This window comes from Dipteris shenzhenensis, chromosome 32 (genome assembly GCF_047967505.1).
Source record: "Dipteris shenzhenensis isolate YYH24624 ecotype China chromosome 32, Dip_SZ_1.0, whole genome shotgun sequence".
NCBI classification, from domain to species: domain Eukaryota; kingdom Viridiplantae; phylum Streptophyta; class Polypodiopsida; order Gleicheniales; family Dipteridaceae; genus Dipteris; species Dipteris shenzhenensis.
The window spans coordinates 33,945,740-33,963,429 of NC_141627.1; the positions used below are offsets into that span (position 1 = coordinate 33,945,740).

Here is a 17,690-nt window from a genome sequence, read left to right on the forward strand (position 1 = left end):
AAATAGAAGGGAAATAGGTGGGAAATAGGGTGGGACCAGGGGAAATAGCACTCCATGCTCTAGACCTCAAGGTGCTATTTCCCACACTCTTGAGAACCATTGATATGACATTTCCTTTATAACATCTCTCATGTCAGAATTAGGCTCTTTCAAGGGAAAAGCATCCAAAATAGCCATCATTATTTCCCCCCTTTTTCCCCTCCATGACATAAGCCCGTTAGCTGTGCATGCGCGAGGCGCCGGCCAAGTAGAGGTAGGCAGGCAGCCCTACCACTCGGCATGCGCTTGGCGACATCAAATGGGCCATGGTGTGGAAAGGAAGCTAGTGCTTGCTAGAGCCACAAGTCAAAAAGTCCAAATTCTCTCAAAAAGCGGAGATAAAACGATTTCTACAAGCATTAACAAAACACTTTGGCTTAGTGCATCGGTCAGTGGCGGCGTTTGCCCTGGAATTCGACGCTGGGTACTATCCCTTCATCTTCTTCCTTGTTGACAAAGAGCAAGGTATGCAAAATGAGCTCGTTACTCTTGCGTTTTTGCATTTAAGTGGTCGTTTACCCTTCAGGCCGTCCACTGGATCCATCGACGTGATTATACGCTTCAATTACATTATATTTGTTTTTTGTTCACTTGCCTTTCTTATGATTAGGAGAACGCCTTCGTTGTTCAGCGTGGCATCGAGAACTATTTCCAAACTACTTGAGCAACATAGAACATAGCCACTGATATTCTGCTCTAGGTGTTCTCATACTGGTGGTTGTGCAGCAAGTTGCCTTTGGCCTTCATAGTTTCTCAAGACTCAGGCATCTCTTCCAGCAACAATCATGGTTTGTACATCTCCATCCTGTCGTACTCTTGTGCGGCTCTCGTCTTCTTAATGCACGATCGCATCGCATTGCTGTTCTTTTTACGGTGTGGGTTTAGTTTGGGGTTTGAGTTTTAATGCTAATTCAGAACTATGGTAGCTTGCGAAACAGAGAGTGTTTCCGGTTTAAGAAGGATGAAGGAGGTCTTATGCATTGTAGCCAAATGAAAGCCTAGAAGTGAGACAAATTAATAAGTTCTCATAGCATACTCCCTAGTCACAAAAATATTGAGCAGTGCTTCTCAGTTCAGCCCCCCTTTTTTGTAGTACCACCTTGCAGTATGTAGTTCTGGAAAAGAAGTACCATCGGTGAGGAGAGAGACAGAACTAACCGGAGCAATTGACTTTGAAACGTTTAGTCCTTGGCATTTGGGCATGTAGGAGCAAGAAACAGCATTTGGAGACAGCTTGGGTTAAATTTTGGGAGTGAAATTGAGAGATTTTATAGCTGAGCCTTGGCAAGGGAAAAGGTGGAAAAATGATTAAGGGTTTTGATTTTTTTGTATCTATGGTTTTCTCTAAGGAATTATGTCGTTGACTCAACTCTCGTAAAGTGATCAGACCATCAAAATCGGCCCAATCTTGAAGCTCCTAGACAGTGTGCTCGACCTGTCGTTTTGGGGCTGTTTATTAATTGTTGTCCCGTGAAATAGACTTCTTTTAAGTATGAAGGAAACGGCCAAGAGCAAAGCACTCAAGGTGCAAATACAACATGCATAGCATTTAAAAAACAGTGTTTTTGCTAGTAGAGGTCTCTTCTGAGGCAAATTTGGGGGGGCAGGAATGTTGGATGGGACCAACTAATCTGATCCAGAAGATAAAGATTTGGTGCTACTTGGTTGCAAGGGGAATATGGGAGATTACAAAAGGATCAGAGCTGAAACCAAGGATCAGGTGAATGCCAAGGGCAGGTTGTGAAGGGTGCCAATCCGATGAATGTTAGAGAGTGGGTGCTCAAAGATGCTGAGGCACTATCAATGATCAATAGGATGCGTGTGTATATGGTGCTTCTGCACAGTGGTGACTGCATACGACGGTTGGATGAATTTGAAGGATCTGTTCAAGACCTTATGTTGCACAAATTGTGACATTCCAAAATCAGTTGTTCACACTGACAATGGATGAGGGAGCGTCACGTGGTGAATGTTAAGGTGTTTAGAGATCAATTGGTCGCAGATGGATAGCAGCCAATTGCTGGACAGACTGAAGTTTCAGGAAGATACAATGGGTTAGTATGACTTTGACAGCTGGAGAACAATCGAAGCCTAGGAGCTTGGTCTGTTTTTGCTTCAGGAGGAGGCCTGATAAGAATTTTTCTGAAGAAGCCAGCAACAGGAAGGTATCTACCACCTCCAGTGAAGGGGTAAAGGTAAGGGCAAGCCCGAAAAGGGTAAGCCAAAGAAGAAGGATCCTTCAGAGGATGGGGAATGTGTTGGGAGTTGTATGCATCTCATAGTGAGTGAGGGCTCTTTTGTGGGTGTCCCTGCCGTTATTTAGGTGAGGATAGGATATATTTAGAGGCCTTTTCAAGGCTGTTGGAGGGGCTTTTTGGCCCAGCCTCTAGGGCTGGTTGGCCACGCCTTTTAGGGCCCTGACCTTGGTCAGGTTTAGCCAACTAGGTTGGGTCAACTGACCAGCCTGGTCGGTTGCCCTGGTAGGCAGGCTATATATAGCCCTGCCCACTCCACTTCACATCATCACTTCTGGAGCATTTCTCTTCCCCTCTGTTGGTTGTATTCCCCTGCTATATATACAGTTGCCATTGCCTCTATCTGTACAGATTCTATCCCTCTCTTATGAATGCTTCCGCACTGCACTCCACTCTCACATGGTATCAGATTTCTAGGTCAGCTAGACGTTGAAGGGCCCTGATAATTCACTGCTGCTGTATACTCCAGAGTCTCTACCTGCATGCGCGTGGAGGCATCCTTTGGAGGCGGCTGTTGCGTGCAGTCTGCTCCTCTAGTGTTCTGTCCAGTTTGGGGCTGTTTGGGAGAGCAAACCAAGGCTTCTGAGGCGTGATTGGAGCGGCCCTTGAAGGTGTTTGCAGCAGTCCTACTAGGCGGTTCATAGGGGCTGTTTGTTTCAGTTCCAGGCAGCGATTCCAGGCAGCAATTTCGAGCTGTTAGCATCTTGCAGGTGTGGTTCGGGGCAGTTTGCCCACTTCAAGGACAGCCAGCAGGGTCGGCCGGCAGAGGCTCACAGTGTGGACAGAAAAAGGGGGCAGTGCGGGGTATTGTTTCAGCCCATATCCTACCCACCCTTTTTGCATTGTGCATGGATGAGACCATCGCTTGTGTCGTGTCCAAGATCGTATAGATCCAGGTGCGGTTGTTTTTTTTCCTGCTAGTATCAGCACTCTAATGGTGAGAGCAAGAAGCAACTACAAAAGTGCCACTATCATGATCAACATGGACAGGTTTGTAGAAAGAAGAAAGGTATTGGAAAAAGGAGGTCCACCAGCCCAAGAATGAGAAGTCTGAATCAGCAAGTCTAAACATAGTAAAATAGGAGCTTTTCTTAGTAGTTTGTCTTAGTACCCCTGAGATCAGATATACAGGCTAGGGTGTGAGATCTAGATGCCTTTGTTGAGGTGAAGGAGAGCAAAGGTTGATCAGATTATGAGATCAAGAATGAAGCTGTCGACACTAGGAGGGTGAGAGGGAATGTGTAACAAAGGTGAAATTTACATGTACTTTTTAGTTTGGGCAGCCTTGGAGGCCCCTCTTGTTGGTGCCTCCCCCAAGTGTGGGCATAGTCTTCCAAATGCAGAACAGCAAACCTGACTTTACTTTGATCGCTCTTAGAGTATAACAGATGGGACATTGACCTCCAACGCCCCCTCTTAATGATGCAACTGTGGGCCAATCCCCATACATCGAATGAGGTGTTCCATTTGCTCCCATGGGAGCACCTTCGTGAATACATTCGATAGGTTGTCAGTGGTCGGACAGTACATAAGCTCGATGATGAGCTCTCGAACAATTGGTAATGGACCTCGATGTGCTTTGTCCGTGCATGGAACACGGGGTTCTTTGCGATGTGAGCCACAATGTCTCTCACGCTGCTATGCACACAGCTCTGTACTCTGCCTCTGTAGATGAAAGGCCAAATGAGGGCTGTTTCTTGCTTAGCCATAAGATGGCCCCTGATGCATGCACACAATAGTAGCCTGTGGTCGATCTGGTAATCAGAAGAAACCACCCAACTCCACCCTTGTGGTATATGTGTGATGCCATAGGTGCATGTACCCTTCAAGTACCGAAGCACTTGTAAACCTGTTCCAATGAGTTTCCCTGGTCGGGCAGAGAACTGACAAGAGGAGCCCTATAGCATAGGAGATATCTGGCCTGGTGTTGGTTAGGTAGCGCAGGCTGCCCACCATCCTCTGATACTTGCTAGCATCTACCAGCTGAGATGAATCATGTATACTCAGTTTCGGCCCAGCCTCGATGGAGTTACCGCCACCTTGCAGTCCTCCATCTGGAACCAGCCGATAGTATCTCTCTTGCGAGATGAATAGGCTGGCCTTACTTTGCCTGACCTTGATCCCAAGAAAATGATCTGTCATTTCAAAGCTCTTCCATCAGAAGCTTCTTGACAATAGAGATCTTTTTCCTGTGGCCTGTTCCCCCCCTCTTAAGTATTCGTTTCTCCTTAAGTTTCATGGTCAATCACATAAAAGGTTGCCTAAGGTAGCGAAGATGCTGATGAAATGTACATTCTATCAGGAGTAAGAATGGTAAGTTCAGTTTATGACACTAAAGTTGATACACACATTGAACAAATCTGTATTTTGTGATTCAATATGCCGGAGTAAGAATGGTAAGTTCAGTTTATGACACTAAAGTTGATACACACATTGAACAAATTTGTATTTTGTGATTCAATATGCCATTTCTCAAGGTTTCCTCCTTGCTTTTTTTGTGTTTCAGTGGTCTTTTTAAGCCTCTATTCCATATGGAGAGCCTCACGTCAGAATGAGAATTCTCCGAAATGAATTTATGTATTGATGGGAGAGAATGTTATTATGCCTAGATATTTCTTCACATTGTGGTATAACAATGGGTGTGTTGTATATTTGGATTCCACGTTGGCTACTTTATTTATGCAGTGATCTCGTTTGTCATGTGCAGACACAGATTGAAAATGGTCAACCTGCCAATGGGGTCCAAGAAGAAGATCCAGAGAAGAAAAAGAAGAAAGAAGAAAAGGTATTTCATTACACTCCTGATTAGACACACTAAACAGGATGTTTAGTAATTCTTCCTAATCTTGGTTAGTGAGTCCCCTCTTCTTCCAATGGATCAGACAGTGATATTCTCGTGCGTCCTGCCCATGTCTATGAAAGTATTCCAATTTCCCATATGATGTGACTTGGGATCATTGGTCTGCGAAAACTCAAGAGATACCTACCTCGTCTGAATCAATGTGGGGCAATAGAATCAAGTCATGCTGAAAATCAATAAGTGGTACCTGGCAGTCAGCAGTTCTGGTGTGGAAGTCTCCAAGTAGGAGAACTTCCCAATGACTTGAGAAGTCCATGATATCGGAAATAATGTAGCACATGGAGATGCATCTTCCTCCTCTCGGAGCTCCCTGGGAAGTAGCAAACAGCAACGAAAATATCCCGCGATGACGTGAGGTTGGGGTGTCAACGGGTCCTCGTCCAGGGCCATGGAGGAGCCATCCCTCATGTACCACTGCCCAGTTCCTCTCCCTACGGGCGGCATCTCACTGCTGTATGAGGACTCGTCTCTCCCCTACCTGCAAAGGAGTAAGATCCTCACCCATGTGAACCTGTGGGGGCTGCGCACTTGCACAATGCTGCCAATTTGGCCGGGGTGTCTCTGTAGCATATCACAGGGGCTGCTCTCTGGTGAGATCCCATCCGACTCGCCATGCCGCCGCTTGGGTACCCCCAGGGTGGAGGGAACAAAGGTGGTGGTGGCATAAAAAAATGGCAGAGGTGGTATGTGGGATTCTGCGGAGGACTTTGATCGTGAGAGCCTTGCTGGCTCTCTGTTGCTGCTCAATTAGAGTGGCTGAAATAGCTGCCTTTGTAGGGTCACGTTTCATGACGTCCACCCACTTGGAGTTCTCCTTGATTGCCGCCTGCATCATGGCAATTCGCTTCTCTATTGTGAAGCTACTCCTTTGGGCTATGTCTACTGGCTGTCTGAGGTCATCTACCTCCTTCCAAAGATCGCTTGGGTCGTGATGAAGTCGTGCCTGAGAGTCTTTAGCTGTGTTTGCTGCTCCACCTCTCTGACTCACATATGTGCATCTTCGTGAGTAGCTCCATGCGCTGCTGTGGTGGTAAGCATATAGCATGGAGATGGATGACTGTATGTGAGCTAGGGAGAAACCAGCCATGGTCTAGTATGGCATGGGTATCTAGGGAGGGGGGGGGGCGGTTGACTTGGGGGGAGAGAGGATACACTGTGAGTGGGAGAGGTGACAGAAGAGGAGGGGCAGAAGATTAAAGTCTGTTTATATGCTCAAGCTTTGTCCTCCTTCTCTATTGTGTTTGCTGTTTTCCAAGCTCTATTTGCATCCTTCCAATCCTGGTCATAGCAGTAGTTAACATGGCATCCCTGCACTTCTTCCCTTGCCTTTAGAGAAGCATTTTTGAGCTGTTGACAGCAGCATATCTGTTAAGTATTTGCTCATTTCTTGACATGTTGAAGGCATTTGCCCTTGTGCCACTGCCAGCTCTATTTCCCTTTCATAAATGTGTGCTTTTTAATAGTTTATTCTCAACCTGGGATGTGTAATAGTTTTCTGTTTTTTCACAGCATTGCTTTTCGCCCCCCGGGAAAAAAAAAAGTCTGAGATGTATGGAGTTGGAGGGCTTCCATGCTGTACTGAAAGGGGGGAAGCCGGTCCATCTGAATACCGTGTGTGTCAAACCATGTGAATACATATCCTATTGTATCGACCCCACTCTTTGCTAGCCATCTGTATGACTCGAGTGCTTGCCTCGACAGTCTGTGGTGGGGTAAGGCCCAAACTCTGTGGAGGAAAGTCATTATTTGAAAAATGGCATCAACCTGGAGAGGTGTTATAGCAAACTTTGCCTGTACAATTTGATGGGGATTGAGGGCTTACTCCAAATCATCATGGACCCCATAATCATCTAGCTATTTAAATCTCCTCCACTCTGTCGCTGAGTGATCACTCCCTTAAAAGGTGCTGCATACATGGTAGTCGCCCTCACTAGGGTGTCGAAGAGCCGTCCCTTCATGCACAGATCCTGAAAGTGCGCCTCTCTAGTTGGGCTAAGGCTTCTTGTCCTTGTGTGAGTCAGTGCCTTGGCTGCATGGATCATTTTGAAAACTGGCCCTGTGAAGACAGCCCCTAGTGTAAGATTGCACTATCTCCACAAGCTCACCTCGGTTAGGTGTGACTATGACGGTGGACTGCGTGCGAGGTGTTGAAGATCTCGACCTTGGTCTTCCCAAGGTTAACTGTCAGGTTTCTCTTTCTGTCTCTGCAAAACACGTCCAGGGCCCCCAGATGTCTCTTTGCTGAAGATAGTATAAGGACTTGTTATCTGCACCGCATATGCAATATCTGTAAGTTGCAGTGATCCCTTGCCTCCTAGGCAGTCAATAAAGGATGTGATCTCATCAATGTAGAGCCCAAAGGGAGTCGGTGAAAGGAGACAACCATGTTTCACTTTGATTGTGCTCTTAACCCAATCTGATAGACTCCTAGGGCACAAACTCTCCCCTATAGGCTCATCACTCCCCAGATAATGACCTCTAGAATCTGCATCTCTTTAAGTCTCCTGATCATACGAGTGTTGGAATGGTCACCTCCCCATCTGTAAGCCCCCATATGAGGAGAGCATAGGGGAGGTAGACCTGAAGCTATTGGGGCTGTCACATGGGCAGCACATGAGCTGCTATGTGGGCAGCTGTCAAGGCAAAGGGCAGGCGTACGGCCTGTAACAGGGCCCTGTGAAGGGCGTGCTTACATAAGCAGGGTACGGCCCCACTGTATGGGGCTGTACGGAGGATTCTTTGATGGAGAACAGGGCTGCTGGAAGCCTGACACAGGGCAGGACCTGCATTGGCCAAATGCGCCTGCATGGCAGGGCCTTTGGGCCTTGTATGGAGCCTGCAACAAGGCTGGAACAGGGCCGGCAGAAGGGCAGAGGCCTGCGCCTATGGCGGGCTGCCACGTGGCTGGGCGGGTCTGTGGACAGCCCCCAAACCAAGTTGGTTTACAGACTGGGAGGGGGCAGACTGGTCGGCCCAAACAGACCTAGGGGTCGGCCCTACCAGGTCGGTCCATTTCAGGGCCCCTTGGGCCTATATAAAGAGGCCATTGAGCCTCATTCAGTTATCACTTGGAGCAGCCCTCAGGACAGCAGACAGGAGCAGCAAAGGGGGAGCCTTAGGCCTACATTCAGGAGGACAAGGTGACCTAGGAGAAGCTGCAGACTGAGCTAGAGTGGCTGACCACCTAGGCTGGCTTCAGGACAGCAAGCTGGAAGGGATCTAGACAGAGAGTCTACATATGCTCGAGGTGGAGCACGCGGTCCCAGAGAACTAGAAGTGCCAGGCTTGTAGTTGAAGAACCTTTTGGTATTGTATCCTGTCCTAGTTTCTGGACGGACGGAAAGAGGATAAAGTGTTGCTTTGATATTTGTCTTTGAGCATTGTCTATTTACTGGTTTGCACATCTATGCACATAAGTTAAGAAGTTTGTGATTCTACACCCCACACCACACTGTGTGAGCTCCTGGGCAATACTATCAGTCTTCCGTTGTGCGTACCCTCTGTTGGGTAATTTCTAACAACGAGAGCGTGGCACAATGTTGAAGACCTTCCGAAAGTCTACAAAGCATGCATATACTTTCTGGGATCTAGACTTTGCCTCCACAATGATAGCATGTAGGGTGAAGATGTGGTCTAGGGCGGAGTGCTGTCTCTGAAATCTTGCATGTCCTAGAGCCCGCTGTCCCTGCCTTGATCCTGGTTCCTGGAGCTGCTGTGCTGCTGCAGCTGGACAAAACGACCATTGACCAAGTCGATGAAAAGTCAACGTCGACAAAAAAGTCGTCAACTCTGCGTTTTTTGTCCTGTGCTGTCTTCTGAGGGTATTTGATGGTGCTGCAGCCTGTAGGAAGCATGCCATGGGTTGTGGATGCCGTGACTCTATCTCATGCTCTGCTGGATCTAACTCCGGTACGATGAGGGAATCAGATGCAAAATCTAGCAGAGCACCTTTCTATCTCCTGTGCGTGCATTGAAGTCTCCAAGGAGGGAGGATGTTTCCCTGCCTAGAGAACTATGTGATGTCATCATAGAGAGTGGGGAGGTGCTGTGCCTGCAAGAACCTAACCAAGAGTCATGTTCTGTTTATAATAGTAATCTTCTCCCGAGTCAAGTTCCAATTCTGTATGAGTTACTTATTTGGATAAGCCTTGACCACCGGTGCAACCTTATGTAATTTTGCCAAATCCTGTTTTGTCGCCCATCTTCCAAGCTAGTTCCTGTAGTCTATTGCCCCTACTTTATACTTGTGTTTGGTTTCTGTAATTTAAAGCTTTGTTCTGTAACTTTAAAGCTCGTCTTTCAAGCAGAGAGAGAGAGAGAGAGAGAGAGAGAGAGCTTTGCACCAAACCAACACATACGATTTGTTCAAAAGGCGAAGGAAAAAGAAGCAAAGAAATTGAAGGCTGCTCAAAAAGCGGAGGCTGCTAAAGCTGCACAGGTGAGAATGTATTTTCAGGCTTATGGACTCTTAATATATTGCAAAAATTTTCTCCTTTTATTATAGCCCAAGTCTAACCTTTTTTTTGCAAAGAAGCCCAAGTCTAACTTGCACCAATATGTCAGAGCGAGAAAGCTGCTCAGCCAATTAAAGCGGCAAAGACCAAGGTACCTAAAAAGCAAATGCTAGAGGATGAAGATGAAGGTGACTTTGTGGATCCTCCTACTATTCCAGGCAAGAAAAAACAGCTAGCACGAGAGATGGCGAAATCTTACAATCCAAGTGTCGTAGAGGCTGGGTATTTCACTTTCACATCTGAAATGCATTCTAATATTTTTAATAAGATAGTTGTACCCCAATCAGCCATTGTGATGGTGTGTTGGGGATTTACATGTTAATGAGGCAAGACTTGAAGTAATCTAGATATCCTGACGAGCATAGATGGCCTCCAAAATTAATACAACCGAGAGTTCTCTAGTCTATGATTAAGCTTTAGGCACAACACTTTAGTCAAATCCTTGTGCACTTGTGTGCAAACATTGTTTGAAATTTGAGATTTTAAGCCCTAGAAATGTGATCAACTCCTAAGTTGTACCATTAAAACTAACTTAAACATTCAACCAGAAGTTGATAATTCATATTTTCTAGCTAGCTTACGATTAGGGTTAATCATAGGCACGTAGATTGAAGTTTAAACTAGCTATTTCTTTTGCTAATAATTAATATTTTTAGCAGCTTTTCTAAAAACAAGATAGCTTAGATTAGTTTACAAACTGATTTGAGAATCTCTTACAAGATCTTGTAGAAAAGAAATGATAAAAGATGCTCTCCTGGCCACATCAGTGTATGAGGAGCTTGAGTCTTGCACCGGCTATGAGGGTGTGAATAATGCCTTGCCAAGTAACATGGAGTGCATGAGAGATAAAAGCGTGGTTGCATGTATAGCCCTTGTACATTTGGATCGACATACCTACATGCAGTGAGATTGGCTATGATTCCGAGGTTGAATATATATATATATATATATATGGAGAATGAGGCTTGAACATGGTGATTTGTAGCTTATCTAGTGTGGTAATTTGAGGGATCCCTCTCTGGATCAAGAAAGTTGTGTCCATATTTGCTCCCTTTGAAAACTGTGATGTCTCGACTATGTGAGTTAGGTGTTGAAAATTAGAGCTTACAAAGCTTGCTTTTACTGAAACTCGGAACTGAAGACCCCACATAAATCCTTACTGAAATCCCTGCATAAAATATAGAATCCAGAAATTCTACACAATGACACACGTTCTAGTCAAAGTCAAAACCCAAGACATCCACTCATCCCTATCGGGCTTGTTATGGCAATACAAGACTCTTGGAAAGAGAAATATCTCAGCCACAAAGGCTCTACACTGCATAAAACACTGTCATAGAAGGACATTGCACCGAACAAACAGCCACATAGGCTTGTGAGGAGCTTACAAAGACTTGATATGCTCAGTCACAAAGACCAGGAGAAGGACATGAAAGATCTGTGACACAGAGTCGCACAATAGACGTGAAACAAGCTAGAGAAAGACCGACACACGGTCAGAGATAATGAAAGATGACCTAAAATATATCACCACACAAGTTGACAAAACTATGAACTATCGTTGTCTTTATAGAAGGAGAATTGCCATGAAAGTTGTCGCCTAGCAACTCCTTGCTCACAAGAGATGACTCCACATTTCCATCAGATGGTGACTCCATGCTGCCACCAAGAGATGATTCCACTGTCATATGATAAAGAAACGGCCAGAAGAGATCCTGGGACCTGAATACTCTCCACCACCAGTGTGGCAACACGACCCCCCTATGAGGTTTACCTTCTTGCATTGAAGAAAGCTAATATTAGGGGATGGTCCCTGATGTGATGTAGCAAGCATCTCTCCTCATCTTGTGAATTAAACCCTAGATGTCGTGGTGAATAGACTCCATCATTGTGAAACGTTGTGGGCATTTTGGATTCACACCAAAATTTTGTCTCCATGGGTTGGGAGTCCACCATGTTGGAAGGGCCAAAAGAATATGGAAATGTGTCTCTTTTGGTAGGATTTGCAAAGGAGTCTTGTTGGAAATAGGAGGATAGAATCTCTTCCACCTCTCTTTGACCTTCAGCTCAAAGTACACTCAGAAACACTTCACGAAACACTCACGGATAGAGAATGGCGTCCATTTCTGCTTGCATAGCATCTTGCCATTTTGGGATATCCCTCGCTTCCTTGAAGGATCTGGGCTCCTCAAGCTGAGCCACGATTTTCTTCACATTGTGTTGAGACCGTTGCACTCTGGAATTGCTGTCGGGAATGTCCTGCATGGAGTACTTGGAGAGCTCGGTGAGAGGCCGTGGTCTTTGCTGTGATCACGGGTTGCTGTTGGCACAGTCATCTCTGAAGTTGGTGCTCATGTTATGCCTTGGAAGCTGATCGTGATGAGCGTGGCGTCTTCAGCGACAATCTCTTTTATCTTCCATGGCTCGGTGCCTTAGTCTATGTATGGTTGTAGCTGAGTGCGTGTGTTGTAATGAAGCTCCAACAAGCTCAGTAGAGATGAGGAGATAGTAATGGAATAAGTGTCGATCATTCTTCTTCTACTTCATGTTTCATTCCATGTGATAACAAGTTCATGTTGCTTATAGTTTGCTTACATGCAGTAGAATAATTAGTTAATAGGACTATCACCACTACCTTTCCATTTGCCTTGGATGTGACAGTGACTTTGCTGTTGTCGAATAGTACGGACATGTTGTGTTTGTCCATTTGGTTGACAGACAAAAGATTCTTGCACAAAGTCGGTACATAGAGGACACTGAAAATCAGCTCCTCGTCTCCTGCAGTCGTGATGAATGGGATACTACCAAGACCCTTTATAGGGCATGTTTGGTTATCCCCCTTAGTTACCCTTTGGCTCCTCCTTCGCTTTGGTCTCCCTCTTTTGCTTTAGGTGTGCCTTGTTCTTTCTTTCGGCATTCCTCAGCTGAGTGACCAAGTTTCTCGCCGTAGAAACATTCCATCATCTTCTTCTTCTCTGCATCCTCGGTCTTGTTGTTCTTGGAATCTTGGACTTGCTGTTGCCCAGCTTGTCCTTCACCACAAGTGCTTTCTCGTCCGATTGATTAAATAGTTTCTCCGAAGCCGCCTCTTACAACAGTAACGGGCCAAGCTCTTCGAATGTGAGAGGCTTGGTCCTCTGTTCCGCAGTGATCGTCGTCACGAAGCTCTTGAAACTCTTAGGTAGCTTGTGAAGTGTCAACAATGCCAGCTGACTCGAGTCTACCTTCTGACCAACTGCAGCAAGCTGGTCCCTCACCACCTTGACTTTTGTCAGATGGTCATGAACGTTGTCTCCCTCACTCATATCCAGATTGTACAACTGATGTTGGAGAGTGAGGATCTGAGACGTGTTATCTGTTTCATAGAGATCCTCTGTCTTTGTAGATGAAAGGGTGGCAGTATGTTGTTGCTTACTCAGCCATGACATAGCTTCTGATGAGAGTAAGAAATAGTATCCAGAAGTCGGGCCAATATTTCTCTCTTGAACTCGCTGCTGCCCCCCGATCCCCCCCCACTCCCTTGCTTCCTTCCCCCTCTATCTCCTCTCGGGTCCCCTCTTCAGCCACTTCTTCTCCTTCCTTCGCCTGGCCTCTACCGTGCCATTGCATGCCCCTTCCAGGCAGCTCGTAGTTCGCAAATGGTGGCCGCCTCCGTCTTTGGTGCCCGCGAGCAAGTCGCCTCCCTGCTCGGCCCTAGGCGACTTGTGCGCAGCTTGTGGAGCAGCCGGGGCTTGGCGGCTCCCTCGCCTAGTCTTTGGCAGCCAAGGTGGACCTAGCCTCCCCTGATACACTCAGGGAGCCCCCCCCCCCCTTTCTCCCGTGGCCGTCTCGTGCAACCTCTAGTTGCTCGGGTAGCGGGCTAGGCCTTTGAAAGAGGAGGAGCGCTCTTCCAGCACTCCAAGCTGCCCTCCCAAGGAGTTTTGTGGAAGTCTTCGTGAGCTCTTCAGTGTTGACACCCTTATTGGCAGTTTTTCTAGGGAGGTGGCTGTCTTCTCAGCTCTCCAAAGACCCCTTTAAAAAACGCTTTAGGATCCTTTCAATTTTTTTGGAGCTGTCCCTGTTGGAACAGCCCGTAGCTGGGACTTGGCTCGTTGTGTTCAAAAATTAGCGATTACATCCAATTGAGTGTTTGATGGTGGATTTGACGGGATATTTCAGAAGCCTCACCTCTTTTAGTCTTGTATCCTTTCCCCGTCTGCAGTTTGCCAAGTACTTGCTTGCACTTTGAGGACTTCCAAAAGGTTTGGAACATAGATCACTAGATTATGTATGATTATCTGAACCAGGTAAGGCATAAGAATATGTGTTTAATAGCTCTAATATAATAGAGGTGCACCTTGATACATGTATGCTAAGTCATGTTATTGTAATGCCAAGATGTTCAGAAGTGTCTTCGACTCCTTTCATATGGTGTTTTTAGAATAGTTGTAGGTAGGCCACTTTAAGATCATCTTCAAGAAGGGAGGCTTAGAAAAAATGATGGAGAAGAGGCTTCCATGAGACTTTTTGATGAGTATGAACTTCAATTTCTTGTCTCTTTGAGTTCAGTCTTGAGCTGAATTTTGTGCAAAGCCCCCATCTCGTAAAGGTTTCATCTCTATCTTCTTGCAATCTTGTGCACATTCCCTCCATCCCCCTGATTTCCAATAATTCTTGAGGAGTGCAAAGTTGCTTTTCACATGATTCATATATGAGGAATAACCCTTACACAATGTAGATCTCAATAGGAGACGGGAACACAATGTAGATTTCAATAGGAGACGGGAAAATTCCCTCCTTTGCATGTAATTTTCAAAGTTTCTTGGAGGGCTGCAAGTTATATTATTGAAGGAGCAATTTTTTTCCCCAAAAGGATCGTTGTATTGAGTGATGATGTTTGAAAAACCACAGAGAATGTCATGCTTTGCGGCACTTGCTTTACAAGTTTGCTTGCCTGATCTCTGTTGAAAGTTATTTTGGGCTCATGATTATGCAATGATGGCATCAATATATTGATTAGTTTGGTGATGCATGGTTGCAAGTTATTTGTATCGTATGGCATTAGTTTTTGGAAGTGCTCCAGATAGATGTACATGAAGAAACCACAAACATGATCCAAGACTTATCGCCATATACAAAGTGCTTGCAAGATGTATGACTCAATCACACTATCTTTTGCTTTGCACTGTATTCTTTTTTTGCACATGCTTGAGGCTGAGAATTGGAGTGTCTAGTCTTGAACCCTACGGGAACCTGTACTCCACTGGATTCTATACCCTAGTAACCTCTTTAAAAGGGAGTTCTTGACTTTACTTGAATTCCTGTCTTGCCAAGGCTAGGAACCTTCAAGAGATGCTAGTTTCACATATGTGCTTACTGTTGACATAGTCGGTACAGAGCTAAGTCTGTCACCACGAGATTTAACCTATGTCCCTCACTTTGCTATGATGATTTACTGATGGCATTGGTGTTTTTTAATTACTTCATCTTTCTCTGCTCATTTTGTGCCTCCTCTTCCTCCTTTTGCAGTAGTGATTCAGATTTCAAACTTGAATTTTTGGTCTTTATGGTGTAACAAGAGTGGATTTTGTCACTAATTATTTGTATGTGTGGCTGCACCTTTTCAGCATTGTTATGTGTAGGATAGACTCTATAGAATGAGAACCTGAAGGAATGAAAGAAAGAGATTAGGATTTAAGTTTAAAGGGACCTTGATTCTTGTGAGACAAGTGAAATAGTGTGCCTACTCATTCTCCTTTTGCAGTAGTGATTCACATTTCAAACTTGAAGTTTTGGTCTTTATGGTGTAACAAGAGTGGATTTTATCACTAATTATTTGTGTGTGTGGCTGCACTTTTTCAGCATTGTTATGTGTAGGATAGGCTCTGTAGAATGAGAACCTGAAGGAATGAAAGAAAGAGATTAGGATTTAAGTTTAAAGGGACCTTGATTCTTGTGAGACAATTGAAATAGTAATCCTTCTGAATCGTGCTCTCAAATGTGCACATGGCAATTTGTCTGCAGGTGGTACCAGTGGTGGGAGAAAGCAGGATTTTTTATAGCTGATCCCTCCAGCAGCAAACCACCCTTTGTAATTGTGAGTTATTTCATTCAAGAAAATTGCTGTGCAAATTACTTCCATGCTCTTTCCTTAATTTTTGCGTTTTTCAAGGAAGAGGGGAAGCCATACCTGCAGGAGGAGAATGTCATGCAGCCTGTGCTTATTTTTTTTTCACTGTAGGTTGTACCACCGCCGAATGTTACAGGTGCTTTACATATAGGACATGGGCTTACTTGTGCAATTCAAGTAAGTAGTAATGAGTCCATGACCATGTACTAAGCTTGAAGTCAAATCACCTACACCTTGTTTTTCCTCTTATGCTTATTATGCAAGATCACACACATTGAGAGATTGTGAGTGGGTTCTTGTGAATTAAGATTCATCATATGTGATTGATGTTTGTGCGGCTATCAGACAATCAGATCCTTTTATGTCCTCATTCTAGCTGCACTCTGTTTGGTCTGTTCAAGACTAAAAGCATTATTAGGCTATGGGCATATCTTTAGACTAATAGTTATTGTGTCATGCATGTGCCTTTCAACTTAAACAGGACACAGTAGTAAGGTGGCATCGAATGCGGGGTTTCAACACATTGTGGGTTCCTGGTATTGACCATGCTGGCATCTCCACACAGGTCTATTCTGTTTTCCAAAATACTGTCACACATTCACACTTATGCACGAACATGTAAATTGATCTCATCTTTGCATCTTTGTGTGCCTTTGCTTTGGTTTGTAATTGAGGAATCAAGCAATGCGGACTCATTTTGAAAGTTTATTTCTAGAGGATTTACACAAGTAGAGGTTTGAAAGTTGGTTACAAGTTGAAAGGCTAGACTGCCAGGTTGAGGCCAGCTGCGTGCAAGAAATGGATTTGATGCCGAGGCTAAAAATTGTGTGATACACGAGCCAAAATGTGTGTGTGATGTGATGAGCATGTAGAGCACAAAAAATTGATATTTTTTCCTTTTTGGAGCACCATCAAATTCTTCGTGGATCAAGAGAGATGGCTTGATTTAGGTGGAGGGGCAAAAAGGGTGAAAATGATGATGTGGCCATTAGATTCACATTCAAAATTGTGCCTGGCAAGGTCTGTGCACATGCATGGTGCTAAGTGTGCCTGTGAAGGGGCAAATGTGCCTGCTAAGGGATTGTGCCACGTGGTAGTGACGAGGTGGCAGTGCCTACGTGGTAGATGACATGGCAATCTCCTCATTCTTTTACCATCCTCTTGGGCCCATCTAGCTCCAAGACACAATCCTAGCTCCATGGACTTGCTACCATCCATCAAATGACGTTGTTAACCAATTTGGTTAACATGCCCCCCTTCCTATTCTCAATCCAGTCCCTTGGATCATGAAAGGTGCTGGTGGTTGAAGTATTGTCGTTGATCATCATGTGAAAAAGTTACCTTTTTGTGCTCTTGTTGGAGTCATTCCTGGTGACATGTTTTGGCTACACTGATCTGTACAAAGCTGAAACCCCTCCGATCCATGCATCTGAAAACCCAGAATGAGGAAGGGTGCCCTCCAACAAATTCCAATCTACTCTGTCATATGCTTTTTCAAAGTCCAGAAGATGAATGGCTATCTTTTGTCCACTGTGCATGGTCCACTCCGAAGCTTCCCAAAAAGAGAATATATTATAAAAAATGCTTCTGCCATGAACAAATCTCATCTGCGTATCATGAATAAGATTTGGAAGTATGGGATGCAAATGCAAGTTGATTGCTTTTGCTTGTATTTTATAGCAAGTGCCCAATAAAGTGATAGGTGTCCACTGTCACACTAAATTTCTGCACTCTCCTTTTGGGATTAGATGTATGAGATCCTTTGTAAGTGAGATAGGCATCTCACCGGAGTCTTAAACACCCTACAGGGCTGAGGTAATGTGATCTCCAATCATATCCCAAAAGGTCAGGAAAAAAGAGGGTGTAAGTCCGGCACTTCCCATCTAGGAATACATTGCCATATGACCTGCCGG

The 17,690-nt window shown here is 45.0% G+C and overlaps 1 protein-coding gene across 2 annotated transcripts in view; it reads left to right on the top strand.

Moving 5' to 3' along the window:
* Positions 1-361: 361 nt before the first annotated feature.
* Positions 362-17,690, top strand: part of LOC147880641 (valine--tRNA ligase, mitochondrial 1-like) — a 67,160-nt gene continuing 49,831 nt past the window's right edge. The window contains exons 1-8 of one of the 2 annotated variants that reach the window (XM_087370436.1): positions 362-504; positions 650-827; positions 5,002-5,079; positions 9,527-9,592; positions 9,718-9,890; positions 15,672-15,744; positions 15,889-15,954; positions 16,259-16,342. In XM_087370436.1, the coding sequence (XP_087226562.1) occupies positions 825-827; positions 5,002-5,079; positions 9,527-9,592; positions 9,718-9,890; positions 15,672-15,744; positions 15,889-15,954; positions 16,259-16,342 (543 nt within the window). In that variant the 5' untranslated portion in view covers positions 362-504; positions 650-824. The remainder of the gene's footprint in view (positions 505-649; positions 828-5,001; positions 5,080-9,526; positions 9,593-9,717; positions 9,891-15,671; positions 15,745-15,888; positions 15,955-16,258; positions 16,343-17,690) is intronic. The other variant, XM_087370437.1, reaches the window with a different exon arrangement.